General features: G+C 47.9%; 1 protein-coding gene across 3 annotated transcripts in view; it reads left to right on the forward strand.

Annotated features, from left to right (window-relative positions):
• LOC121577766 (lysyl oxidase homolog 2A) overlaps positions 1-27739 on the forward strand; it is a 59349-nt gene that overhangs the window by 13469 nt on the left and 18141 nt on the right. For all 3 annotated transcript variants that reach the window (XM_041891643.2, XM_041891641.2, XM_041891642.2), the window contains exons 4-6: positions 10437-10645; positions 15605-15821; positions 27361-27544. In XM_041891643.2, the coding sequence (XP_041747577.2) occupies positions 10437-10645; positions 15605-15821; positions 27361-27544 (610 nt within the window). The remainder of the gene's footprint in view (positions 1-10436; positions 10646-15604; positions 15822-27360; positions 27545-27739) is intronic.

Below are 27739 nucleotides of genomic sequence, written 5' to 3' on the forward strand. Positions count from 1 at the left end.
TAGGTTAGAAAATGTATCTAGATCCTCTATCAGGCTGTGGAGGGATTCTAGTTGTGGATTTAAAAGAAAACATGAATCATTAGCGTACAATGACACCTTTGTTTTTAAGCCCTGGATTTCTAATCCTCTGATATTATTATTGGATCTGATTTTAATAGCTAACATCTCGATGGCCACAATAAATAGATATGCCAATAGTGGACAACCTTGTTTCACTCCTCTTGACAGTTTAATACTTTCTGAGAAATAGCCATTATTTACTATTTTACTCCTAGGGTTACTATACATGATTACTATACATGATATTTGCATTGCTACTGAGTAACCCTTCAATTGTTCTCCACTAATTCCCCCGCTAAAGCCCCTCCCCATCCCAAGTTGAGCCGTCATCCCAGTGATCGGCATCCCACCCATGTTCCTCCGGATCCCTAAGGCCCCGAGAGGCCAGGACCCATCCATCGAAAACAGCACACAGTGCCACCCACAAAACAGAAGCAGATTAACCGCCAAAAGCATTTCCAATGCTGTCACCTCTATATATATATATATATATAAAACTATTTTTTTTAAATTATGCATATCCTATTTTCCATCATTATCAATTAATATGCGTAATAATGTTGGCAGTTCATGCGTAGGATTTTAACATATAACCCGGATTGCCATTGTATTACATTTAATTTATTGACAAGCAATTATTATCCTAGCAAATAATTCCCGTGGTCCATCCCATACCCCCCCCCAACATCCCCACCCCCTCACAACAGATGCCGGACAAACACACACGCACATACTCACATACTCCAACACACTCAACCCCCCTCCTCCACAATTCACCATAAAATCAGATACTCAACGGCTGTTATATCCCAGAGTCCAACTCAAGAAAGAACCTGATTTAAGAGTGCACATACAGTTAAAGCTGATTGAGAAAGCATGCAGATTGAGCAGAAATTGACAACAATGTGAGATTTGATTAATCTACTTAATCTATGTCAAGTCCTAGTTGATGGAGATCAGATCCACCCTCTTCACCTGAGACACAAACACTCTGATCCCCTGTTGTAACCATTTCCCCAAGCATCTCCGTGCGGTCAGACCTTTGATTATTTTGTGCCACCTGGGCCACAATGATAAACCTCCTCTCTGAATGTCTGAGTGTGACCCCCTCCCCATGGGTTACTGCAGCCAGTGTTGCCAGCACTGCCACTACCTGGGTGGGGGTACCCCACCGGAATCCCCACCGGCTAGGTAAAAGGTCGTCAAGGTTCTCATTAGCAGCTTTGAGAATTTCCTTGTATATAATGCTCTCCCATCAGGGGGCTCTGGCTTTGTAGGACCAACCCTGCCAGGTAGGCTCAGAATCATGAGGGGGCGGTGCTACTCAAGTAGGTCTCTGACCGCATTTATTTCTCTGTTTAGGCTGCATACTCACAGCAGGTCCATAAAAGAGATAGGAACTTCTCTTTGGTGTATGGGTCGCTCAGGTGGGTGTCCAGGTTATAGGGTTAGGGATCTTTCCGTCATGATAGGACAATAAAAAATTAGATTAGATGTATACTATATTTAAAAATGTATATCCCTCATCTACACAAAATTGAAAGCTCTCTCTCACTACCCCTGCTCATAGACCCCCGTCGGCTCTGGGATATGCAACCATTTCCCCTCTCACTCACTTAACGCCGCACCTTTTCAAACACAAAAATGCACACCACATGGTTGACTGCGGAAGAAATGGGCCGAGCGTGCAAACACACCCGCATCCACACCTGCCGCAAGGGGGAAAGGACGCCAGAGAGAACACAGGACCAACCACAACAACCATCCGCCAAAACAACAACCACCTGCCAAAAAAGCCATGTTCTAATTATTTGTATTTAAAGATGTATTATTCTGCTTGTTATCTTTTCTTGTTATATCGTTTTATCCTTTTATAAAATACTATACTTACTATAAATGTTCTTTAATATTACAATCCCTATCATTGCTAGTATTGGGTGCTCCATTATTCGACTCCTCTATTACAACTTTTAGAATAGCCATGGAGTAGTCTTTGTGTCTCTGAACATTTGGTTGTCGATATACAGTTTATCCACCACGAGTGCAACACGTTGCCCTTTTAATCTGTTTTCCTTGAGGATTGGATATAGAACTTTGCGCCTTTCTGCAATCTCCCTCGGGAACTGATCATTCATGCCTATTTTCGTGCCAGCAAGTCTTTTCCCTAGGCTTTTAACCATTGCTTTATCTTTAAAAAAAGCAAATTTGGCAACGATTGGGCGCTCATATTTCTGTCCTCTTTTTCAGAAACGGTGTACACGTTCGAGTTGGATTTTATCGACAGCCTCGAGTGGGATTTGTAGCGCTGTATGCAGGAAGTCCTTCATAATATTCTCTGTTATTTCTCCCTCCTTTTCCTGAATACCCGTAAGTACTAGATTTTCTCTCATCGATCTAGTCTAGTAAGGCTTCTCTCAGAAGGTTGTTCTCCTTTTTAAGTTCCCTAACGTCCGTTTCCATCTTAGAGACTGTCACTTTTAATTTTTTGGTTTCTTTCTCCATTACCAAAGCTTTTTCGTCACTCATTTGAAGACTCGCTTTCAACTCTTTTACGTCCTTACTGGCCAATTCTAGTATGCCCAATTTGTCATTTATGGACTGATACAGGTCGCTTTCCACACTTACCAGACCCAGTGGTGAAAAGCATATATCATCTGTATCAGTAGATGAGTCCCGTTTCCTCTTGGGGATCGGCTCTCCACGCTTATCTTCCGCCATGTTTGGGTGTTGCGTGTTGTTGTAATATTTGTCGATATATTTCTCTAGCCTTATGATCTGTTTTGTGTTATTATCCAGATTGAATTATATTAACTGCGAATATATGAAATGCTAATATTTAGTCTAACTTACTGATTTTGAATATTATGTTTTTATCTTGAGGTGGTTTGTACCGCTTTCTATTCAATACGCCATCTTGTCTACGCGCACCCTGCGAATGCTGTGTTTGTGTGCCTGTGTGTGTGTGTGTCTCTTCACAGTCCGCGCTGTTCTATAAAGTGTAGTTTTATCTGTTTTTGAAATCTGATTTTACTACTTGACTGAGTTATATGATGTGGAATAGAGTTCCTTGTAGTCATGGCTCTATGTAGTACTGTGCGTTTCCCGTAGTCTGTTCTGGACTTGGGGACTGTGAAGAGACCTCTGGTGGCATGTCTCGTGGGGTATGCATGGGGTGTCCGAGCTGTGTGCCAGCATTCCAAACAGACAGCTCGGTACATTCAGCTTGTCTACACCTCTTTAAAAAACAAGCAGTGATGAAGTCAATCTCTCTTCCACTTCCAGGAGAGACTAACATGCATGCCATTAATGTTAGCTCTCCGTGTACTTTTAAGGGCCAGCTGTGCTGCCCTGTTCTGAGCCAGCTGTAATTTTCCCAAGTCCCACCTTGTGGCACCTGACCACACTACTGAACAGTAGTCTAGGTGCGACAAAACTAGGGCCTGTAGGACCTGCCTTGTTGATAGTGTTGTTAAGGCAGAGCAGCGCTTAATTATGGACATACTTCTCCCCATCTTAGCTACTGTTGTAACTCAAGTTCTGTGGGACAAGATGGTTGGAGGGTTTAAGAGTTTAAGGGTTGAGGGCGGCAGGTAGCCTAGCGTTTAAAGCATTGGGCCAGTAACGAAAGGTTGCTGGTTTGAATCCCCGAGCCGACTAGGTGAAAGGTCTGTCGATGTGCCCTTGAGCAAGACACTTAACCCTAATTGCTCCTTTAAGTTGCTCTGGATAAGAGCGTCTGCTAAATGACTCAAATGTCAATGTAAAAATGAGCGAGGGGAGGAAGGGTTGATGCATGTTTGGCTGGAGAACAAGGAACATGTATTAGGCGGTGATGGGGCCGTCGGACCAGAATGTCCTTCTTTATCGCCTTCCCTAACGCCTCACATGTTCGACAGCTGTACCAAATCGCTCAAGGTTTAGGACTTTTTCAGAATTATGATGCGTAGCTAGCAAGCAATGGTGTTGCTTCTCATGTTTTCATCCATGCTTGGCATGTTGAATTCATAAAAAACCCTGGCCTTATGTGCTGTTGTTATCATAGGAAAAAGTGTAAATGAGATGAAGCAACAACAAGATGTGGAAGTCAATGTAAAGGCTTTCAGACTTTTTTTTATCAGGACTGCCTAGGCCTAGGGGGTAGCGGCTAGGGGACCAATTGGGATTCTTGGAAAGGCTCTGTTGCTAACAAGACTCCCCTTGTTAGTTAGATTCCTCCTGTTTTTAAATAAAAGTGTGTGTCTACTACATACAAATAATGATGATAAGCCTAATATTAGATTTTATAACAGATTTCATATATTTGGCACTACTTTTTTCACTACTACTTCTCAATTCACCATTGACTCATCGAGGCTGTAAGAGCAGTGTCAGACTGGAATGTAGTGACGTGCTGTGTGTGTGGTGCTTTCCACTGACTGGACACATAAGGGTTTAGTCTGCTGGTAGGACTGATGGAACTTGGCCCTGCTTGGCTTGTGTGAGTGGGGGTTATGAGGGTGTTGAGCAGTGGGCCTAGTCTAGGCATGTGTCAAGGGTTTCTACTGTTTTCCTTGTACTTTCTGTCTCGCGGGATAGTTACACAAGAGTAGATATTCCAGATGCCAAACACACAAATCCGCACGCACACAGACACACACACTTGTTCCAGTCAGTTAGAGTGAAAGCCTATGAAACGGCAAGGCTAGGGGCAGATGTGAAAGCAATTTCAAATAATTTCTTTTTTTCTGGCTAGGGCTCTTTCGCTACTAAACTGCGGCAGCATGATTAACATACATTTTCCTATGTTTAGTACGAGTTAACCTAACGTAGCAGGCATAAAAATACACCTGAGTGGTGTCCCCACATTTTTCCTGAGAAACGGAAGTTAGGTTGAAAATACTGTATCCCTGAAAACCGGAAACATCTTCTTTCTGCCGACCCCGTGGAGAGTGAGTACGAGTAGACAGGCACGTGTTAGCCCAACGTGAAGCATGGTGAAGCAGGGGGGTGAATAAGAGGAAAGAAATGCACAGTAGTTTCAGGCTGTTTCAATTACTGGAATGACCGTGGCCTGCTTCACATTCACACAGACACCTACAGACGGACGGGGAACCCAGTCAGAAAAACATTCTGCCCTATTCCAGATGGCTGCTGTGGAAATGGTTGAGTAATCACTAGGGTATTGTATTAAAAACTCTAACTTACATGAGGACATTCCACTAGTCCAGTCCACTAGTACTACCATTATCACTTTGAGAAGTCCATTGAACTGGCAATGACAATTTTTTTGACATATTTACAGTGCCTTCAGAAACTATTCACACCCCTTGACGTTTTCCACATTTTGTTATCTGTAAGGTCCCTCAGTCAAGCAGTGAATTTCAACCACAGATTCAACCACAAAGAACAGGGAGGTTTTCCAATGCCTCACAAAGAAGGGCACCTATTGGTAGATGGGTCAACAACAAAAAAAGCAATTAGATACTATATTTCTGTATTTTCTTTTCAATAAATTTGCAAAAATGTCTAAAAACATGTTTTCACTTTGTCATTGTGGGGTATTGTGTGTATATGGGTGACAAAAAAATCATATTTAAACCATTTTGAATTCAGGCTGTAACACAACAAAATGTGGAATAAGTCAAGGGGTATGAATACTTTCTGAAGGCACTGTAATTGTTGTGAACAGTCTTAGGATAAATCATACAAGCAGTCTTGTTAGGCCCTAGCGGTGAAAGTTCAGGAACTCCCACCCACACACAAACACATACATATGTTTTTAGTTATGGCGAATTACTCTCTTATTTTAAGTATTTAACTACATGATTACTACGTCTCGAATTTGGCTCTGCCAGGGCTCTCACCTCCTCCCTGTAGGCTGTCTCATCATTGTTGGTAATCAGGTCTACGACTGTTGTGTCGTCAGCAAACTTGATGTACATGGCCATACAGTCATGGGTAGGGCTGTGGCAGTCATAAAATTATGTTAGCCGGTTATTGTCATGCAAAAGACTGTCGGTCTCACGGTAATTGACTGTTAATTGACATAAACACATTTAGAATCTCAGGCCTCCACCCATACAAGCCATATACAAGCTACTGATGCGCACCTTTGGAACATCTATATTTTAAAAAAAGTTTAATAAATCAATTTAATATACACCATCACAATAAATCCATTATTCATTTTAGGCAGGTCTAAAGAAACATTATGATATGAAGAAAGTGTATTTCAGAAGAACAGAAGATGAGTTGGCCTGCTGTATGTTCTCTGGCTATGCACCATGCCATAGGCTGTAGGCTTGTTCGTTTAGCTGACAAGATATGCTTATACAGTGAGGGAAAAAAGTATTTGATCCCCTGCTGATATTGTACATTTGCCCACTGACAAAGACATGATCAGTCTATAATTTTAATGGTAGGTTTATTTGAACAGTGAGAGACAGAATAACAACAACAAAATCCAGAAAAACGCATGTCAAAAATGTTATAAATTGATTTGCATTTTAATGAGGGAAATAAGTATTTGACCCCTCTGCAAAACATGACTTAGTACTTGGTGGCAAAACCCTTGTTGGCAATCACAGAGGTCAGACGTTTCTTGTAGTTGGCCACCAGGTTTGCAAACATCTCAGGTGGGATTTTGTTCCACTCCTCTTTGCAGATCTTCTCCAAGTCATTAAGGTTTCAAGGCTGACGTTTGGCAACTCGAACCTTCAGCTCCCTCCACAGATTTTCAATGGGATTAAGGTCTGGAGACTGGCTAGGCCACTCCAGGACCTTAATGTGCTTCTTCTTGAGCCACTCCTTTGTTGCCTTGGCCGTGTGTTTTGGGTCATTGTCATGCTGGAATACCCATCCACGACCCATTTTCAATGCCCTGGCTGAGGGAAGGAGGTTCTCACCCAAGATTTGACGGTACATGGCCCCGTCCATCGTCCCTTTGATGCGATGAAGTTGTCCTGTCCCCTTAGCAGAAAAACACCCCCAAAGCATAATGTTTCCACCTCCATGTTTGACGGTGGGGAGGGTGTTCTTGGGGTCATAGGCAGCATTCCTCTGCCTCCAAACACGGCGAGTTGAGTTGATGCCAAAGAGCTCCATTTTGGTCTCATCTGACTGATTCGTCAGTGGATCTGTTGGGGCAATATGCAAATTGTAGTGGGTCTAGGGTGTCAGGTAAGGTGGAGGTGATATGGTTCTTAACTAGCCTCTTAAAGCACTTCATGATGACAGAAGTGAGTGCTACCGGGCGATAGTCATTTAGTTCCGTTAACTTCGCTTTCTTGGGTACAGGAACAATGGTGGACATTTTGAAGCAGGTGGGGACAGCAGACTGGGATATGGAGAGATTGAATATGTCCGTAAACACTCCAGCCAGCTGGTCTGCACATCCTCGTGAGCATCGGGTGTCCGCGTCGGGCGGCTCAATGTTGTTTTCCTCTATGTGGGCGAAGAAAGTGTTTAGCTCGTCCGGGAACAAGGAATCGGTGTCCGCGACGTGCCTGGCTTTCCCTTTATAATCCGGGATTGTCTGGAGTCCCTGCCACATACGTCTCGTGTCTGAGCCGTTGAATTGCGACTCCACTTTGTCCCTGTACTGTCGCTTTGCCTCTTTGATTGCCTTATGGATGTCGTAGCTGGTCTGTTTTACACGTTCGTGTTCCCAGTCACCATACCATAGTTAAATGCGGTGGTTCACACTTTCAGTTTTGCACGAATGCTGCCATCTATCCACAGTTTTTGGTTTTGATCAATTCTAATCGCCACAGTGGGAACAACATCCTCTATGCACTTCCTAATGAACCCAGTTACCGAGTCAGTGTATACGTCGATTCTATTCTCAGGGGCGACCCTGAACATTTCCCCGTCCACAAGATCAAAACAATCGATTGGTGAGACCAACGTTGAACAGTCCTTACCACGGGAACGTGCTGTTTCAGTTTCTGCCTATAGGTGGGGAGGAGCAGAATGGAGGTGTGATCTGATTTGCTGAAGGGAGGGCGGGGGAAGGCCTTGTAGCCGCCCCAGAAGGGAGAGTACCAATGATCCAGGGTCTGTGTTGCGCTTGTAGCACAGGAGATGTGTTAATAGAATTTTGGTAGCGTTTTCCTCCTTTATTAAAGTCCTTTATTAACGTCCCCAGCTATAGTAAATATGGCATCAGGATATGCAGTTTCTAGTTTGCACATATTCCAGTGTAGTTCCTTAAGAGCCGTCACAGTAATCATGAAACAAACCCCTCCACCTTTCTTTTTCCCGGAGAGTTCTTTCTTCCTGTCCGCGCGATGGACAGAGAACCCCGCTGGGTGAATGAATAGGGATAATATATCCGGAGAGAGCCATGATTCCGTAAAACAGAGTATGTTACTCTGGAAGGAGATCCTCACCCTGAGCTCGTCTACTTTATTGTCCAGGGACTGAACATTAGCAAGTAATATACTCAGAAGCGGTGGCTGGTATGCATGCCGCCTGAGTCTGACTAGGGCCCCACTCCTTCTACCGCTTCTCTGGTGTCTGTGTTTTGGTGCAGCCCCCGTGATAAATAGAGCTGCCTCGGGAAGTTTAAACAAAGGTTCCAGGTCAGGGAAGTTTAATTTCTGCTTGAATTTCTGGTGAATGACCACCGATCTTTCCAGCTGTAGGTAATAATACAAGAAACGTTCTGAGGAAATAACTCAAGAAATAACATAAATATATAAATAAAAATACTAGAAACAGGGTGACCATGTCTGTCGGCGAAATCATGTAAATCTTGTGATTTATAAAGGTCAATAGTTCTGAGACACTGGTGTCAGAAACTTCCCAAAATAAAGTTACCATGTTTGATAAGCACGATTTCGACATTCGTACCCCTTTCATGCAGTCAAATGATCAAATTGCCCTCTAGTGGCCTCATGGGTGGAATATTATTAATATTTTTCATAATTTCATTGATGAGACGGTTTTAAGAGCCACCACTTCAAACTGGCCTCCCCTCCTCCTGTCATGTATTTACATTAGAGAGAAACCTTGCCCGTTTTGCGTCTAGAACCTCAGAGTCCTTTCAAGGCACTCTGCCCATGACCACATGACCACGCTCACCCTGCCTTGCTCTGCTGTTTTGATGGAAACTCGTGATTACATTTATGAAAGACAGTCTTCTCTCTCGCCACTGTGGTCAGTATTCGGGTGACTGGGGTCTCTGCAAAAACAGTCTGATTCAGTCACGTCTTTCCCTCCACTGCACATTTTTGGTGTTGAGGGGATCCAAACATTCCCAGAGGCTGACACCATTTCTGGAAATACCCCCATTTTTATTAAAAGCTAATGTTTCTGGATTCTGGATTCACACAGAAATGTTGGACTGGCTTTCTCCAGGGGCGAGATGACTGGGTTGTTGAAGAAAAGGCTGAGCTCAGCATTCATAGCTTAGCAAAGCAGTTTTTAAAGGGTTGGCACTCAGCACTCCGTGTCCCCACAATACACATTACAGCCCAGCCAGGAGTTAGACTGTGGGTCTATGGCTGTATGGGCTTTAATAGGGGGCTGAACAGTCAGAGGTCTATAACATGGATGCGTGAGGGAGCATAGAGCAGTCTTCACACGCAACCTAGAGGTCAAAGGTGAAGACGCCACTCTCCTTTAAGGGTCCTTAGGACAGACAGAGGAGGGTAATTGAGGACCATGACCCCCCTACTGACCAGTTGGGTTTACAGACCCATAGTATAGGGTTAGGATTAAGGTTGACCGGAGGTAGGAGAGGACCACACAGCCTGCCTCAGCCCTCAGCCCTCAGGCAACAGCTTTTGTTTTCACTGTTATTGTAGCTTGGTGAAAAGGGCAAGCAATTCTTAATTTTTGTTATGTTTGATCAAGATAGCATAAAAGCGTGACTTTTTACACGTGTTTTTGCAGCACCACCTCTTGGTATTTTACTGATTGATTATGATTGAGAGAAGATCAATGAATTGAATTATTGATTATGCAAATGTCGTTCCCCTAGTCCCAATCACTCATATTCTCAACGTCTTATTTACTTTCTCAACAGTTGCGTAACATAGGCCTACAGGAACAGAAACATCACCAACATTTTTATAAAATAGATTGATGATGTGTGTGGTTAAAGGTTATCTCCATGTTGAGAAGTTAATCTGTTGATGTATGTTCCTTCACCCTGAACTCACCTCTCTGGTCACGTTGCTGATAGAGCACAACAAATTCCAGACATTCATATAGGGTTAACTAAAGCAGTGCAGTTTTAAGGCAAAAATGCACTCAAAAATGAAAAAGAAGGGGTCCATACCATGTCCTGAAGCAAATCAAATTAGTTTCATTGATAATCTTCATGTGAAATAATAACTGATTGAATTTGACTGTGGCTGATCCAGGGTCTCTGTATATCTCTTTATCTGCAGAGTCTGAATGTCCAGGTAGAAGAGGTGCGTATTCGGGCTATCTCCTCCCAGCGTAAGAGGGTCCCCATCACAGAGGGATACCTGGAGGTGAAGGACGGAGGGAAGTGGAGACAGATCTGTGACGAAGAGTGGACAGAGATGAACAACAGGGTCATCTGTGGGATGTACGGCTTTCCTGGAGAGAAAGGATACAACACTAAAGTCTACAAGTAAGCCTTACTATTACTAGTTCATTACTGTGGACTAACTCCTTCAGCCTTACTATTACCAGTCCATTACTGTGGACTAACTCCTTCAGCCTTACTAGTCCATTAATTGAATATTAATAATTGAATATGCCATTTAGCAGACGCTTTTATCCAAAGCGACTTACAGTCATGTGTGCATACAATTTTTTTAAACGTATGGGTGGTCCCGGGGATCGAACCCACTACCCTGGCGTTACAAGCGCCATGCTCTACCAATTGAGCTACAGAGGACCACGGACTATCTCCTTCAGCCTTACTATTACTAGTCCATTACTGTGGACTAACTCCTTCAACCTTAATATTACTAGTCCATTACTGTGGACTAACTCCTTCAGCCTTACTATTACTAGTCCATTACTGTGGACTAACTCCATCAACCTTAATATTACTAGTCCATTACCAGTGGTGTAAAGTACTACTTAAGTAGTGTTTTTTGGTATCTGTACTTTACTATTTATATTTTTGACTACTTTTACTTTTACTTCACTACATTCCTTAAGAAAATAATGTACTTTTTACTCCATACATTTTCCGTGACACTCAAAAGTAGGCCTACTCGTTACATTTTGAATGCTTAGCAGGACAGGACAAGGGTCCAATTCACACACTTATCAAGAGAACATCCCTGGTCATCCCTACTGTCTCTGATCTGGCGGACTCACTAAACACAAATGCTTCATTTGTAAATTATGTCTGAGTGTTGGAGTGTGCCCCTGGCTACCCGTAAATTTAAAAAACAAGAAAATGGTGCCGTCTGGTTTGCTTAATATAAGGAATTTTAAATTATTTATACTTTCACTTTTGATATTTAAGTATATATTAGCAATTACATTTACTTTTGATACTTAAGTGTATTTAAAACCCAATACTGTCACGATCGTCTGAAGAAGCGGACCAATACGCAGCGCGTGGAGTGAACATGATGACTTTATTAAATAAAGCAACCACAAAAAACAACAAACGACGATAGTGAAGTCCTCTGTAACACTGACAGAAACATGGAACAAAACCCACAATACCCACGAGAAAACACACAGTATAAATATGGCTCCCAATCAGAGATAACGAGCCGACAGCTGTCACTCGTTACCTCCGATTGGGAGTCACCTGAATAATCACGAACAATCACCACACATAGAAATGAAACAACCAGAATACCCAACATAGAAATACACCCAAAAGAAAATGAACAACCCTGGCTCAATACTCAAAGTCCATGGAGCCAGAGTGTCACAGTACCCCCCCTAAAGGTGCGAACTCCGGGCGCACCAACATACAGTCTAGGGAGGGTCTGGGTGGGCGCTCTGTCCATGGTGGCGGCTCTGGCACTGGTCGTGGTCCCCACCCCACCATAGTCACTACCCGCTTACGTAGCCTCCTCCAAATGACCACCCCCCAACTAAACCCCACAGGATTAAGGGGCAGCACTGGACCAAGAGGCATCACCGGACTCAGGGGCAGCACCGGACTAAGGGGCAGCACCGGGCTAAATGGCGGATCCTGGCTGGCTGGCTCTGGCGGATCCTGGCTGGACCGGCTCTGGCGGATCCTTGCTGGACGGCTCTGGCGGATCCTGGCTGGACGGCTCTGGCGGATCCTGGCTGGACGGCTCATGGCTGGCTGACGGATCTGGCTGCTCGTGGCTGGCTGACGGATCTGGCTGCTCATGGCTGGCTGACGGACCTGGCTGCTCGCGGCTGGCCGACGGATCTGGCTGCTCATGGCTGGCTGACGGATCTGGCTGATCCTGTCTGGCGGAAGGCTCTGGCTGATCCTGTCTGGCGGAAGGCTCTGGCTGATCCTGTCTGGCGGAAGGCTCTGGCTGATCCTGTCTGGCGGAAGGCTCTGGCTGATCCTGTCTGGCGGAAGGCTCTGGCTGATCCTGTCTGGCGGAAGGCTCTGGCTGATCCTGTCTGGCGGAAGGCTCAGGCTGATCCTGTCTGGCGGAAGGCTCTGGCTGATCCTGTCTGGCGGAAGGCTCTGGCTGATCCTGTCTGGCGGAAGGCTCTAGCGGCTCCTGTCTGGCGGAAGGCTCTAGCGGCTCCGGTCTGGCGGACGGCTCTGAAGGCTCATGGCAGACGGGCGGCTTTGCAGGTTCAGTACAGACGGGCGGCTTTAGCGCCGTTGGGCAGACGGGCAGTTCAAGCGCCGTTGGGCAGACGGGCAGTTCAGGCGCCGTTGGGCAGACGGGCAGTCCAGGTGCCGTTGGGCAGACGGGCAGTTCAGGCGCCGTTGGGCAGACGGGCAGTTCAGGCGCCGTTGGGCAGACGGGCAGTTCAGGCGCCGTTGAGCAGACGGGCAGTTCAGGCGCCGTTGGGCAGACGGCAGACTCTGGCCGTCTGAGGCGCACCTTAGGCCTGGCGCGTAGTGCCGGAACTGGAGGTACCGGGCTGAGGACACGCATCTCAGGGCTAGTGCGGGGAGAAGGAACAGGCCGGACCGGGCTGGCGGCGCGCACCGTAGACTTGGTGCGGGTGGCAGGAACAGGCCGGGTCGGGCTGGCGACGCGCACCGTAGACTTGGTGCGGGTGGCAGGAACAGGCCGGGCCGGGCTGTCGACGCACACCGTATCCTTGGTGCGTGGAGCAGGAACAGGCCGGGCAGGGCTGTCGCGCACACCGTATCCTTGGTGCGTGGAGCAGGAACAGGCCGGGCTGGGCTGGCGACGCACACCGTAGGTTCTGTGCGTGGAGCAGGAACAGGCCGGGCTGGGCTGGCGACGCACACCGTAGGTTCTGTGCGTGGAGCAGGAACAGGCCGGACTGGGCTGGCGACGCACACCGTAGGTTCTGTGCGTGGAGCAGGAACAGGCCGGACTGGGCTGGCGACGCACACCGTAGGTTCTGTGCGTGGAGCAGGAACAGACCGGGCTGGGCTGGCGACGCACACCGCGGGCCTGGTGCGTGGAGCAGGAACAGGCCGGGCAGGGCTGTCGACGCACACCGTGGGCTTGATGCGTGGAGTAGGAACAGGCCGGTCCGTACTGGGAACACACACCACTGGCTTTAACTGGGGATCAGGAACGGGCCGGACCGGACTGGTAACACACATCAGTCTCTCACGCCGTGCCGCAACAACTTCCCTTCCTCTACTCGCCAATGGCTCCCGTAATCCGATAGCCTTCTCTCCACGTCTCCCTGTAGCAGCCTCCTGCTGCCCAGCCGCAAACCATGTGCCCCCCCAAAAAACTTTTTGGGGTTGCCTCTCGTCCTTCCAACGATGATGGCCCTGCTGACGCCGTTGCTCCTCTCTCGCCAGGGCCTTGATCTTCCCCCAAGGTCCCTTGCCCCCGAGCATGTCCTCCCAGGACCACGATTTGCCCACCTGGGCCATCGCCAGCCTCTCGATCTCCTTACCAGGCGCTTCCTCCCATGTCCAGCTGTCTTGCTCCTGGACACGCTGCTTGGTCCTTCTATGGTGGGTTTTTCTGTCCCGATCGTCTGAAGAAGCGGACCAATACGCAGCGCGTGGAGTGAACATGATGACTTTATTAAATAAAGCAACCACAAAAAACAACAAACGACGATAGTGAAGTCCTCTGTAACACTGACAGAAACATGGAACAAAAACCCACAATACCCACGAGAAAACACACAGTATAAATATGGCTCCCAATCAGAGATAACGAGCCGACAGCTGTCACTCGTTACCTCCGATTGGGAGTCACCTGAATAATCACGAACAATCACCACACATAGAAATGAAACAACCAGAATACCCAACATAGAAATACACCCAAAAGAAAATGAACAACCCTGGCTCAATACTCAAAGTCCATGGAGCCAGAGTGTCACAAATACCTTTAGACTTTTACTCAAGTAGTATTTTACTGGGTGACTTTCAATTTTACTTGAGTCATTTTCTGTTAAGGTATTTTTACTTTTACTCAAGTATGAGGATTGGGTACTTTTTCTACCACTGTTCATTACTGTGGACTAGTTCCTTCAGCCTTACTATTACTAGTCCATTACTGTGGACTAACTCCTTCAGCCTTAATATTACTAGTCCAGTACTGTGGACTAGCTCCTTCAGCCTTAATATTACTAGTCCATTACTGTGGACTAGCTCCTTCAGCCTTAATATTACTAGTCCATTACTGTGGACTAACTCCTTCAGCCTTAATATTACTAGTCCATTACTGTGGACTAACTTTTCTTACTAGTCCATTACTGTGGACTAGCTCCTTCAGCCTTAATATTACTAGTCCATTACTGTGGACTAACTCCTTCAGCCTTAATATTACTAGTCCATTACTGTGGACTAACTCCTTCAGCCTTAATATTACTAGTCCATTACTGTGGACTAACTCCTTCAGCCTTAATATTACCAGTCCATTACTGTGGACTAACTCCTTCAGCCTTACTATTACTAGTCCATTACTGTGGACTAACTCCTTCAGCCTTAATATTACTAGTCCATTACTATGGACTCACTCCTTCAGCTGTGGACTCCTGAGTTCCTTAATATTTTACAGGCTATGAGATCAGGAGTCAGGAGGGTCAGCTAGTACATTTTAATATTAGCACTCCTCACCTCCATCAACCCTCCAGACAAGATGATTATACTCATTATCAACACGGTTGAGCTAACCTAAAATGTGCTGTGCAGTGGGGTTAGCCAATTCCAGAAGTCATTGTACTTTTAGCACCAGATGCAGATGGGCACAACCTTGCTCTTAAAACTGTCAATAAATAAAAGTCTAAAACTCCCAAGTTGAACTGGAAAATGTCTTCATTCAGGAAGGGTAGGGTAATATTTCTGTAAGTGTTTTATGTATTAAAAAACAAGGTTGTTTGTATAATGTTTCCTCATCTGGTACTGTAGAGAAGATCATGTTTTCACAGCAGGCTAAAATAAAAAATAACCATTTTAATTCAGTGCAGTTCAACTCAATTCAATCTCTTTGTTCTCCTGTCTCAGGCTGCTGGCCAAGCGGAGGAAGAAGAACTACTGGGACTTCGGGGTGAACTGCACGGGGAACGAGGCCAGCCTGCACGGCTGTAAGCTGGGCCGCAAGGTGGATCTGAAGGAGAACGCCACCTGTGAGAAGGGCATGCCCGTGGTGGTGAGCTGTGTCCCAGGACGGGCTTTTGCTCCCAGCCATGCCCAGGGCTTCAGCAAGGCCTACAGAGTGGAGGTAGGTTGAATCATCTGGAACGAGAGAGAGCTTAGAATTCCATATAGAAGTGATTTATAGGACCTCTGTGTGGGAGGAGGCTTATGATGGAGATGTGATTACTACAGTTTGAGCTGTCTCTGGCCTTGTATCTTGTATTTACATTTAAGTCATTTAGCAGACGCTCTTATCCAGAGCGACTTACAGTTAGTGAGTGCATACATTTTTCATACTGGCCCCCTGTGGGAATCAAACCCACAACCCTGGCGTTGCAAGCGCCATGCTCAACCAACTGAGCTACACGGGGTATTGAAATTGAAATCATTCAGAAGAGGAGAAAATTATGAAAGACAAACCTTAGGAAAGTCCTGAGTTGTTAAAGACATGCTTCGGAACTTTGACGACTACTTTGGGCTGGATGTGTTAATGTGTTGTTCATACGTGCATAATCTATGAGTATAATTACTGTTTTACCTCAATTAGCCACAAAATCCCTAGTTTGAAATAAACTGTTTTTCTGGAAGCTGTGCTGCGCCATATTCCCTAAATTTTTCCCCACGTGGGCCAGCCCCCTAAGAATTCGAGTTCTAGCCAATGAGCTAGAGGTCTTCATGGATCCACCTGTACCCGAATACCCGAGACCCGAGTGGTTCCGGATCCAGAATTCTAAATAATGTCACAGGTCTTGGTCAGACCTGATATGATTGTCACGGGTCTCGGGTATGTGTAATTTTAACTGACTTGTCCGGAAAGGCCCATACAGATCCAAACACGACTGCTGCAAAAGAGAGTGAAATGTTATCATTTATGCTGCTGCTCTCGCTTTTTACGAGCATGGCGCGTGTAGCTTGTTGTTGTTGTTGGCCAATTATAAGTCATCAAAGCAGCCTCCATGTGTGACAAAAGTTAGGAGATATCTAATCAATGGAAGATGGAATTCAAATGACGGAATTAAAAGTTAAAGGAGAAGGACAGGCTACAACGACCAAGAGCCAACAGGTAGGCTGCTACTTAATATTCTGAATGGAGTTGTTGTTATTTGTAACTGTAGGATGAGAAAGCGCATGCACTGCAGCCTCAATTAGCCTAGCTAGCTAAGGTACTATGTATTCATATTTGATGATAAATAACCTAGCTATGTCAGCTATTAGTCTACTATAGTGCGAGTCTGTCACGGTTTCGGCCGAGGCTGCCTCTCTCCCTTGTTCGGGCAGGTTTCGGCGTTCGTCGTCTCCGGAATTCTAGCTGCCACCGCTGTATGTTTCATGTTCGTTTGCTTTTGTCTGTTTGTTTCCACACCTGTTTCTGTTTTGGCGTAATTAGTGTCCTATAAGTTTCTCGTTGTGTTTGTCTAGTGTTGTGTGTAATTATTTCCGTCAGTATTGTGTTTTGCTCGGTTGAGCTTATTCTCCACTGCGCTGGAGCAGTTTCGCACCTGTGTGTGCACAGTACATTTTTGTCGCACCTGTTTGTGCGCAATTTACCTTTCGCCTTCGTGCGTGTTTTTTCGCTTTCGGGCTAAGTTGTCCTGTTGCCTTAGTTTGGCCAGTAATACAGCCTTTGGAACATTCAGTCTGAGTCCTGCGTTTGATTCCTACATTACACCTACAACACGCCCTGACAGAATTACACACCATCTATGGAATCAGCAGGAGCCGGAGCAGCCCAGACGAGACTGGAGGCCCAGGTTCGGGACCAACAAGATCAGCTCCTGCAGATGGGGACCGCCCTGCAGGAGGTGATTTCCACCATCCGAGGCTGGGGTCCGCCTCCACCGCCTCCCGCCCTGCCAGCACCATCGGCCAGCCCGCCCATTCCAGCGCCGGAACCTCGAGGAGTCCGACTATCTCTCCCGAGGGCCTACGACGGAGCCGCGGCTGGGTGTCAGGGATTCCTACTCCAGGTGGAGCTATACCTGGCCACAGTGCACCCGGCACCTTCAGGGCATGAGAGCGTGTCCGCCCTGATCTCCTGCCTGGCCGGAAAGGCGTTGGAGTGGGCCAACGCGGAGTGGAGGAAGATCGACGCCACGACGATTACTTACAACGAGTTCTCCCGCCGCTTCAGGGCGGTGTTTGACCATCCCCCGGAGGGGAAAGCGGCGGGGGAGCGTCTGGTCTTCCTCCGGCAGGGGAGGAGAAGTGCCCAGGAATTCGCGCTCGAATTCCGTACGCTAGCGGCAGATGCAGGGTGGAATGATCGGGCCCTCATCGATCTGTACAGATGTAGCCTACGAGAGGACGTCCGTCGGGAGCTGGCTTGTAGGGACACCAGCCTCTCCTTCGACCAGCTGGTTGACATGTCCATCAGGCTGGATAACCTACTGGCTACCCGCGGACGTCCTGCGGAGGGTCCGCCCATTTCACCCTCCAGCGCCTCCGAGCCGTGTCCTATGGAGCTCGGGGGCGCTGGCGCTAGAGAGAGGAGGAGTCGGCAGGCTAGGGGGTCCATCCACTGCACCAACTGTGGTCGGGGAGGACACACCGCGGCTAGGTGCTGGGGATGGCCTCCTAGGGGAGATGACGACAGGTCCCGCACTGGGGATTCCCTCCAGGTGAGTAGGCGCCCCACTCACCCAGAGCTCACTGTTGCCCATTTTTGTATGCCTGTACGTTTTCCACAGGTAGCACCTCATTCCCAGCATAAGGCGCTGGTAGATTCAGGCGCGGCTGGGAATTTTATTGATAAAAAGTTTTGTTTAGAGTTAGGGATTCCCCTCATTCCTGTTGATGTTCCTTTTCCCGTTCACGCCCTAGATAGTCGTCCGTTGGGTACGGGCTTAATCAGGAGGTCACGGCGCCACTTAGGATGTGTGCGCAGGGGGATCATCAGGAGATGATTCAGCTGTTCCTGATTGACTCTCCTGCGTATCCGGTGGTGCTGGGCATGCCCTGGTTGAGTACCCATAACCCAGCTATTTCGTGGCAAGAGAGGGCTCTGATGGAGTGGTCTGCTCAGTGTGTGGGTAGATGTTTGGGCGTTTCCGTAGGGGCTACCTCGGTGGAGAGTCCAAACCAGGTGCCCGCATTGCACGTTCCACCTGAGTATGGAGATTTGGCTATTGCGTTTAGTAAGGCGAGGGCGACGCGGTTGCCACCCCATAGGCAGGGGGATTGTGCGATAGACCTCCAGGCAGGAGCTGCGCTCCCACGGAGCCATGTGTATCCTCTGTCTCAGGAGGAGAAGAAAGCTATGGAGATTTACATAGACGAATCACTGAGACAAGGATACATACGGCCTTCCACTTCCCCCGCGTCCTCGAGTTTCTTTTTCGTGAACAAAAAGGATGGTGGTTTGCGCCCGTGCATCGATTACCGTGGTCTCAATCAGATTACGGTGAAGTATAGTTATCCACTCCCGCTGATTGCGACCATGACTGAGTCGTTGCATGGGGCGCGTTTCTTCACGAAATTAGATCTCAGGAGCGCGTACAACTTGGTGCGCATCAGGGAGGGTGATGAATGGAAAACAGCCTTTAGTACCACCTCGGGCCATTACGAGTATCTGGTCATGCCATACGGGTTGATGAACGCTCCGTCAGTTTTCCAATCATTTGTGGATGAGATCTTCAGGGACATGCAGGGGCAGGGGGGTGGTGGTGTACATTGATGACATTCTCGTGTACTCACCTACCCGTGTCGAGCATGTGGCCCTGGTGCGCAGAGTGTTGCGGAGGCTGGTGGAGCACGACCTGTATGTGAAGGCAGAGAAGTGTCTGTTTTTCCAGGAGTCGGTCTCCTTTTTGGGTTATCAGTTGTCTGCGTCAGGGGTGAAGATGGAGGTAGACCGGGTGTCGGCCGTGCGTAATTGGCAAACACCAACCACTGTGAAGGAGGTGCAGCAGTTTTTGGGGTTTGCAAATTACTACAGGAGGTTTATCCGGGGTTTTGGACAGGTGGCAGCTCCCATCACGTTTCTGTTGAAGGGGGGTCCGGTGCGTCTGCAGTGGTCGGCCGAGGCGGACAGGGCTTTTGGGAGGCTGAAGGACCTGTTTACCTCGGCCCCGGTGCTGGCGCATCCGGATCCCTCTTTGCCGTTCCAGGTAGAGGTGGACGCGTCGGAGGCCGGTTTAGGAGCCGTGCTTTCCCAACGGTCTGGCGCGCCACCTAAACTCCGCCCCTGTGCTTTTTATTCTAAGAAGCCTCAGTCCGGCGGAGCGGAACTATGACGTAGGGGACAGGGAGCTGTTAGCCATGGTACAGGCTCTCAAGGTGTGGAGGCACTGGCTTGAGGGGGGCTCAACACCCTTTCCTCATTTTGACGGACCACCGTAACCTGGAGTACATCCGGGCGGCGAGGAGGCTGAACCCTCGCCAGGCAAGATGGAGTATGTTCTTGACCAGGTTTACTTTTAAGATCACGTACATCCCTGGGTCACAGAATGGCAAGGCAGATGCGCTGTCTCGGCGGTATGACACGGAGGAGAGGTCCGTGGAGCCCACTCCCATACTGCCTGAGTCGTGTCTGGTGGCACGGTAGTGTGGGGAGGTCGATGCTGAACTCGAGCGGGCGTGTACGCACCGACCCTAGTCCACCACAGTGCCCGGAGGGTCGGAAGCACGTTCCGCTCGAGGTTCGGGATCGATTGATCTATTGGGCTCACACGTCACCCTCCTCTGGACATCCGGGTATCGGCCGGACAGTGCACTGTCTTAGTGCCAAGTACTGGTGGCCCACGTTGGCAAGGGATGTGAGGGTTTATGTTTCCTCCTGCTCGGTGTGCGCCCAGTGTAAGGCGCCTAGACATCTACCTAGGGGTAAGTTGCTACCCCTGCCCGTTCCACAACGACCATGGTCCCACCTCTCAGTGGACTTTATAACAGACCTTCCCCTCTCCCAAGGGAATACTACCATCCTGGTCGTTGTGGACCGGTTCTCTAAGGCCTGTCGTTTGCTCCCCATGCCGGGTCTTCCTACTGCCCTACAAACTGCCGAGGCACTGTTTACCCATGTGTTCCGGCACTACGGGGTACCCGAGGACATTGTGGCTGATCGGGGTCCCCAATTCACCTCCAGAGTCTGGAGAGCGTTTATGGAGCGGTTGGGGGGTCTCGGTGAGCCTCACCTCGGGTTACCACCTGGAGAGTAATGGGCAGGTGGAACGCGTAAACCAGGATGTGGGTAGGTTTCTCAGAACATACTGCCGGGACCGGCCGGAGGAGTGGTCAAGGTACGTTCCCTGGGCCGAGATGGCCCAGAATTCCCTACGCCATTCCTCCACTAACCTAACTCCATTTCAATGTGTGTTAGGTTACCAGCCGGTTCTGGCACCCTGGCAGCAGAGCCAGATCGAGGCTCCTGCGGTGGATGAGTGGGCGCGGCGCTCGGAGGAGACTTGGAACGCTGCACACGTCCACCTGCAGCGGGCCCTCCGACGTCAGAAGGCGAGCGCTGATCTCCACCGCAGTGAGGCACCGGTGTACGCACCTGGTGATCGAGTCTGGCTCTCTACCAGAAACCTGCCCCTCCGCCTGCCCTGTCGGAAACTGGGTCGGCGGTTTGTAGGGCCATTTAAAGTCCTGAGAAGGTTGAACGAGGTATGTTATAGATTACAGCTACCTGTGGAGTATAAGTGTATTAACCCCTCGTTCCATGTGTCCCTTCTCAGGCCGGTGGTAGCGGGCCCACTCCAAGAAGATGAGATCTTGGAGACTCCTCCGCCCCCGTTGGACATCGAGGGGGCACCGGCGTACTCCGTGAGATCCATCTTGGATTCGAGACGTCGGATGGGGGGTCTCCAGTATCTAGTGGAGTGGGAGGGGTACGGTCCGGAGGAGCGGTGCTGGGTGCCGAGGAGAGACGTTTTGGACCCGTCGCTCCTGACGGAATTCCATCGGGTGCATCCGACGCGCCCTGCTCCGCGTCCTCCTGGTCGTCCCCGAGGCCGGAGTCGGCGCACGTCTGGAGCCGCGCGTCAAGGGGGGGGTACTGTCACGGTTTCGGCCGAGGCTGCCTCTCTCCCTTGTTCGGGCAGGTTTCGGCGTTCGTCGTCTCCGGAATTCTAGCTGCCACCGCTGTATGTTTCATGTTCGTTTGCTTTTGTCTGTTTGTTTCCACACCTGTTTCTGTTTTGGCGTAATTAGTGTCCTATAAGTTTCTCGTTGTGTTTGTCTAGTGTTGTGTGTAATTATTTCCGTCAGTATTGTGTTTTGCTCGGTTGAGCTTATTCTCCACTGCGCTGGAGCAGTTTCGCACCTGTGTGTGCACAGTACATTTTTGTCGCACCTGTTTGTGCGCAATTTACCTTTCGCCTTCGTGCGTGTTTTTTCGCTTTCGGGCTAAGTTGTCCTGTTGCCTTAGTTTGGCCAGTAATACAGCCTTTGGAACATTCAGTCTGAGTCCTGCGTTTGATTCCTACATTACACCTACAACACGCCCTGACAGAGTCGGCTTATTGGTTGGTTGGTGTCTGTCATCTCTCCCTGCCTGCTCCCCGTGCCACTCGCTCACAGTACGGACCCTCCCCCACCTGCTATAGTGGTTCCTCTCTATCCCTCCTTTCTCGCTTTATCAGCTCCGGTTAATAAAGTAGCTTAAAAAATGAATTGTCTGCTGCTTCCATCACTCGGCACGGGGTCTGTATCCAACTAGGTCTATACGGAACGGGTCTAGTTGTCCTCGGGTCCGTTCGGAACGGGTCTCTATATTACATTTGATTTATTTATGCATATCGTGTCCGGGTGGGAAAGCCCCAGGTCCATTTTGTAACGGGTCCAACTTTTTGGACCCGTGGAGACCTCTACAATGAACTTCAGCCCATTGCCATTTGTGTGATAGCTAGCAAGATGCACACACAGCAGAGAGAGAGAGAGCAATGACGTGGTGCACATATCTGCACATTTTTGGGGACCACTTTTGGCTCGTGAGCGCTACTTTCAGAACTACTGGCTAAAAAGTATACAAAAGTACCGGATAATCTCTTTAATGTTATGTAAAATCGACTCTTCTTAGATTTCTCCAAGCACAGCTACATTGTGAACATTCTGTTTTCATGTGATTAAACTCAGGAGACCCCATCTGTAGAACTCTGTGTTGGAACACTTTACTAATGAGTCATGAACTCTGGACTAAATAGAGAATAGATACACTAAATAGACATACTTTTTTTAATTATTTTTTTATTTAACCTTTATTTAATGAGGTAAGCCAGTTGAGAACAAGTTCTCATTTACAACTGCGACCTGGCCAAGATAGAGCAAAGCAGTGCGATAAAAACAACAACACAGAGTTACATATGGGGTAAAACAAAACATAAAGTCAAAAATACAACAGAAAATATATATACAGTGTGTGCAAATGTAGCAAGTTATGGAGGTAAGGCAATAAATAGGCTATAGTGCAAAATAATTACAATTAGTATTAACACTGGAATGATAGATGTGCAAGAGATGATGTGCAAATAGAGATACTGGGGTGCAAATGAGCAAAATAAATAACAATATGGGGATGAGGTAGTTGGTGGGCTAATTTCAGATGGGCTGTGTACAGGTGCAGTGATCGGTAAGGTGCTCTGACAACTGATGCTTAAAGTTAGTGAGGGAGATAAGAGTCTCCAGCTTCAGAGATTTTTGCAATTCGTTCCAGTCATTGGCAGCAGAGAACTGGAAGGAATGGCGGCCAAAGGAGGTGTTGGCTTTGGGGATGACCAGTGAGATATATACCTGCTGGAGCGCATACTACGGGTGGGTGTTGCTATGGTGACCAATGAGCTAAGATAAGGCAGGGATTTGCCTAGCAGTGATTTATAGATGGCCTGGAGCCAGTGGGTTTGGCGACGAATATGTTGTAAGGACCAGCCAACAAGAGCGTACAGGTCACAGTGGTGGGTAGTATATGGGGCTTTGGTGACAAAACGGATGGCACTGTGATAGACTACATCCAATTTGCTGAGTAGAGTGTTGGAGGCTATTTTGTAAATGACATCGCCGAAGTAAAGGATCGGTAGGATAGTCAGTTTTACGAGGGCATGTTTGGCAGCATGAGTGAAGGAGGCTTTGTTGCATAATAGGAAGCCGATTCTAGATTTAACTTTTGATTGGAGATTCTTAATGTGAGTCTGGAAGGAGAGTTTACAGTCTAACCAGACACCTAGGTATTTGTAGTTGTCCACATACTCTAGGTCAGACCCGTCGAGAGTAGGGATTCTAGTCGGGTGGGCGGGTGCCAGCAGCGTTCGATTGAAGAGCATGCATTTAGTTTTACTAGTGTTTAAGAGCAGTTGGAGGCTACTGAAGGAGTGTTGTATGGCATTGAAGCTCGTTTGGAGGTTTGTTAACACAGTGTCCAATGAAGGGCCAGATGTATACAAAATGGTGTCGTCTGCGTACAGGTGGATCTGAGAGTCACCAGCAGCAAGAGCGACATCATTGATATACACGGAGAAAAGAGTCGGCCCAAGAATTGAACCCTGTGGCACCCCCATAGAGACTGCCATAGGTCCAGACAACAGGCCCTCCGATTTGACACATTGAACTCTATCTGAGAAGTAGTTGGTGAACCAGGCGAGGCAGTCATTTGAGAAACCAAGGCTATTTAGTCTGCCAATAAGAATGCGGTGGTTGACAGAGTCGAAAGCCTTGGCCAGGTCGATGAAGACGGCTGCACAGTACTGCCTATTATCGATCGCGGTTATAATATTGTTTAGGACCTTGAGCGTGGCTGAGGTGCACCCATGACCAGCTCGGAAACCGGATTGCATAGCGGAGAAGGTACGGTGGGATTCGAAATGGTCGGTGATCTGTTTGTTAACTTGGCTTTCAAAAACTTTCGAAAGGCAGGGCAGGATGGATATAGGTCTGTAACAGTTTGGATCTAGAGTGTTACCCCCTTTGAAGAGGGGGATGACCGCGGCAGCTTTCCAATCTCTGGGGATCTCAGACGTTACGAAAGAGAGGTTGAACAGGCTAGTAATAGGGGTTGCGACAATTTCGGCGGCTAGTTTTAGAAAGAAAGGGTCCAGATTGTCTAGCCCAGCTGATTTTGTAGGGGTCCAGATTTTGCAGCTCTTTCAGAACATCAGCTGTCTGAATTTGTGTGAAGGAGAAGTGGGGGGGGGGGGGCATGGGCAAGTTGCAGCGGAGGGTGCAGAGCTGGTGGCCGGGGTAGTGGTATCCAGGTGGAAAGAATGGCCAGCCGTAGCAAGATGCTTGTTGAAATTCTCGATTATTGTAGATTTATCAGTGGTGATAGTGTTTCCTAGCCTCAGTGCAGTGGGCAGCTGGGAGGAGGTGCTCTTATTCTCCATGGACTTTACAGTGTCCCAAAACTTTTTGGAGTTAGTGCTACAGGATGCAAATTTCTGTTTGAAAAAGTTAGCCTTTGCTTTCCTAACTGCTTGTGTATATTGGTTCCTAACTTCCCTGAAAAGTTGCATATCGCGGGGGCTATTTGATGCTAATGCAGTACGCCACAGGATGTTTTTGTGCTGGTCAAGGGCAGTCAAGTCTGAGGAGAACCAGGGGCTATATCTGTTCTTAGTTCTGTATTTTTTTAATGGGGCATGTTTATTTAAGATTGAGAGGAAATTACTTTTAAAGAACAACCAGGCATCCTCTACTGACGGAATGAGATCTATATCCATCCAGGATACCTGGGCCAGGTCAATTAGGAAGGCCTGAAGTATTTTAGGGAGCGTTTGACAGTGATTAGGGGTGGTCGTTTGACCGTGGACCCGTTACGGACGCAGGCAATAAGGCAGTGATCGCTGAGATCCTGGTTGAAGACAGCGAAGGTGTATTTAGAGGGTAAGTTAGTCAGGATGATATCTATGAGGGTACCCATGTTTACGGATTTAGGGTTGTACCTGGTAGGTTCGTTGATAATTTGTGTGAGATTGAGGGCATCTAGTTTGGATTGTAGGATGGCCGGGGTGTTAAGCATATCCCAATTTAGGTCACCAAGCAGTACGAACTCTGAGGATAAATGGGGGGCAATCAATTCACATATGGTGTCCAGGGCACAGCTGGGGGCTGAGGGGGGTCTGTAGCAAGCGGCAATAGTGAGAGACTTATTTCTGGAAAGGTGGATTTTTAGAAGTAGAAGCTCAAACTGTTTGGGCACAGACCTGGATAGTATGATAGAGCTCTGCAGGCTATCTCTACAGTAGATTGCAACTCCACCCCCTTTGGCAGTTCTATCTAGACGGGAAATGTTGTAGTTGGGGATGGACATTTCAGAATTTTTGGTGGCCTTCCTAAGCCAGGATTCAGACACTGCTAGAACATCAGGGTTGGTGGAGTGTGCTAACGCAGTGAATAACTCAAACTTAGGAAGTAGACTTCTGATGTTAACGTGCAGAAAACCAAGGCTTTGACGGTTACAGAAGTCAACAAATGATAGCTCCTGGGGAGTAGGAGTGATACTGGGGGCTGCAGGGCCTGGGTTAGCCTCTATATCACCAGAGGAACAGAGGAGGACTAGAATAAGGATATGGCTAAAGGCTTTAAGAACTGGTCTTCTAGTGCGTTGGGTACAGAGAATAAAAGGGGCAGATTTCCGGGCGTTGTAGAAAAGATTCAAGGCATTATGTACAGACAAGGATATGGAAGGATATGAGTACAGTGGAGGTAAACCTAAGTGTTGGGTAACAATGAAAGAGATAACATCACTAGAGGCACCGATTGAGCCGGTCTCGGCGTGTATGGGGGGTGGAACAAAGGAACTATTTAAGGCAGTTTGAGAGGGACTTGGGGTTCTACAGTGAAATTGTATAATAAGAACTAACTGGAACAGCAATAGGCAAGGCATATTGACATGGGAGAGAGGCATAAAGCAATCACAGGTGTTATTAGAGAGAGCTAAGACAACAACTGGTAATGGCGATAAAGTTTGGGCTGAGGCTAAACAGAATAAACAGGACAGGGTACCGTGTAAAGGAACAGTCCAGCAGGCATCAGCTGTGCAGCTGAGTGATCATAAGGTCCAGTGAACAGCAATATGTGAATCCGAGAGCATTTCAAATTGGTGCTTCAGCACAGCGAGCAGGAAGCACGGTTGTAGTTTGCGTGTGCTAGCGGGCCGGGGCTAGCAGATGGATCTTCGTGGTCGTCGCAACGGGAAGCCTGTTGAAACCACAGACGATTATGTCGGCATACCAGTCGTGATGGATCGGCAGGGCTCCGTGTCGACTCTAGGAGGTCCCGTCCGGTTGACAGAGAGGTAGATAGCCGGGAAATGTGCTTGACTCAAGGCTAGCTCAAGGCTGATTAGCCAACAACAACGTTCATTTGGTTGCAGCTAGCTAGTTGCGATTATCCAGAGTTAAAGGTCCAGTGAATACTGAATAGATACACTGAATAGATACAGTACACTGATCTCAAACCCCCCTCTCTCTCTCATAATAAGTCATAATTAGCCCAAAATGTATGAAAAAATACAATATTGTTTGTCTGTGTGGATGTACTAACAAAATCGATATGGACTGCTACAGTAAAGAATACATACAGATGTCTCAAAGTAAATGTCTCATTGGACCTATTCAAAACAGTATGTCAACTGGATGTGAACTATTGTTTCTCAGTAACAGAAGGCCTAACTGTTGTACCATGAATCGTCTCCGCAGCAACCCCTGGTGCGTCTGAGAGGCGGGGCCAACATAGGAGACGGGCGAGTGGAGGTGCTGAAGAACGGCGAATGGGGCACCGTCTGTGATGACAGCTGGAACCTAAAGGCAGCGTCCGTGGTGTGTCGAGAACTGGGCTTCGGGAGTGCCAAGGAGGCCCTCGCTGGAGGCAGGCTGGGACAAGGTAGGTCTTCTCTCTCTCTCTCGCGCTCTCTCTCTCGCGCTCTCTCTCTCGCTCTCTCTCTCTCGCTCTCTCTCTCTCGCTCTCTCTCGCGCGCTCTCTCTCTCTCTCTCTCTCTCTCTCTCTCTCTCTCTCTCTCTCTCTCTCTCTCTCTCTCTCTCTCTCTCTCTCTCTCTCTCTCTCTCTCTCTCTCTCTCT

Source organism: Coregonus clupeaformis, chromosome 12, assembly GCF_020615455.1.
Source record: "Coregonus clupeaformis isolate EN_2021a chromosome 12, ASM2061545v1, whole genome shotgun sequence".
Classification (NCBI taxonomy): domain Eukaryota; kingdom Metazoa; phylum Chordata; class Actinopteri; order Salmoniformes; family Salmonidae; genus Coregonus; species Coregonus clupeaformis.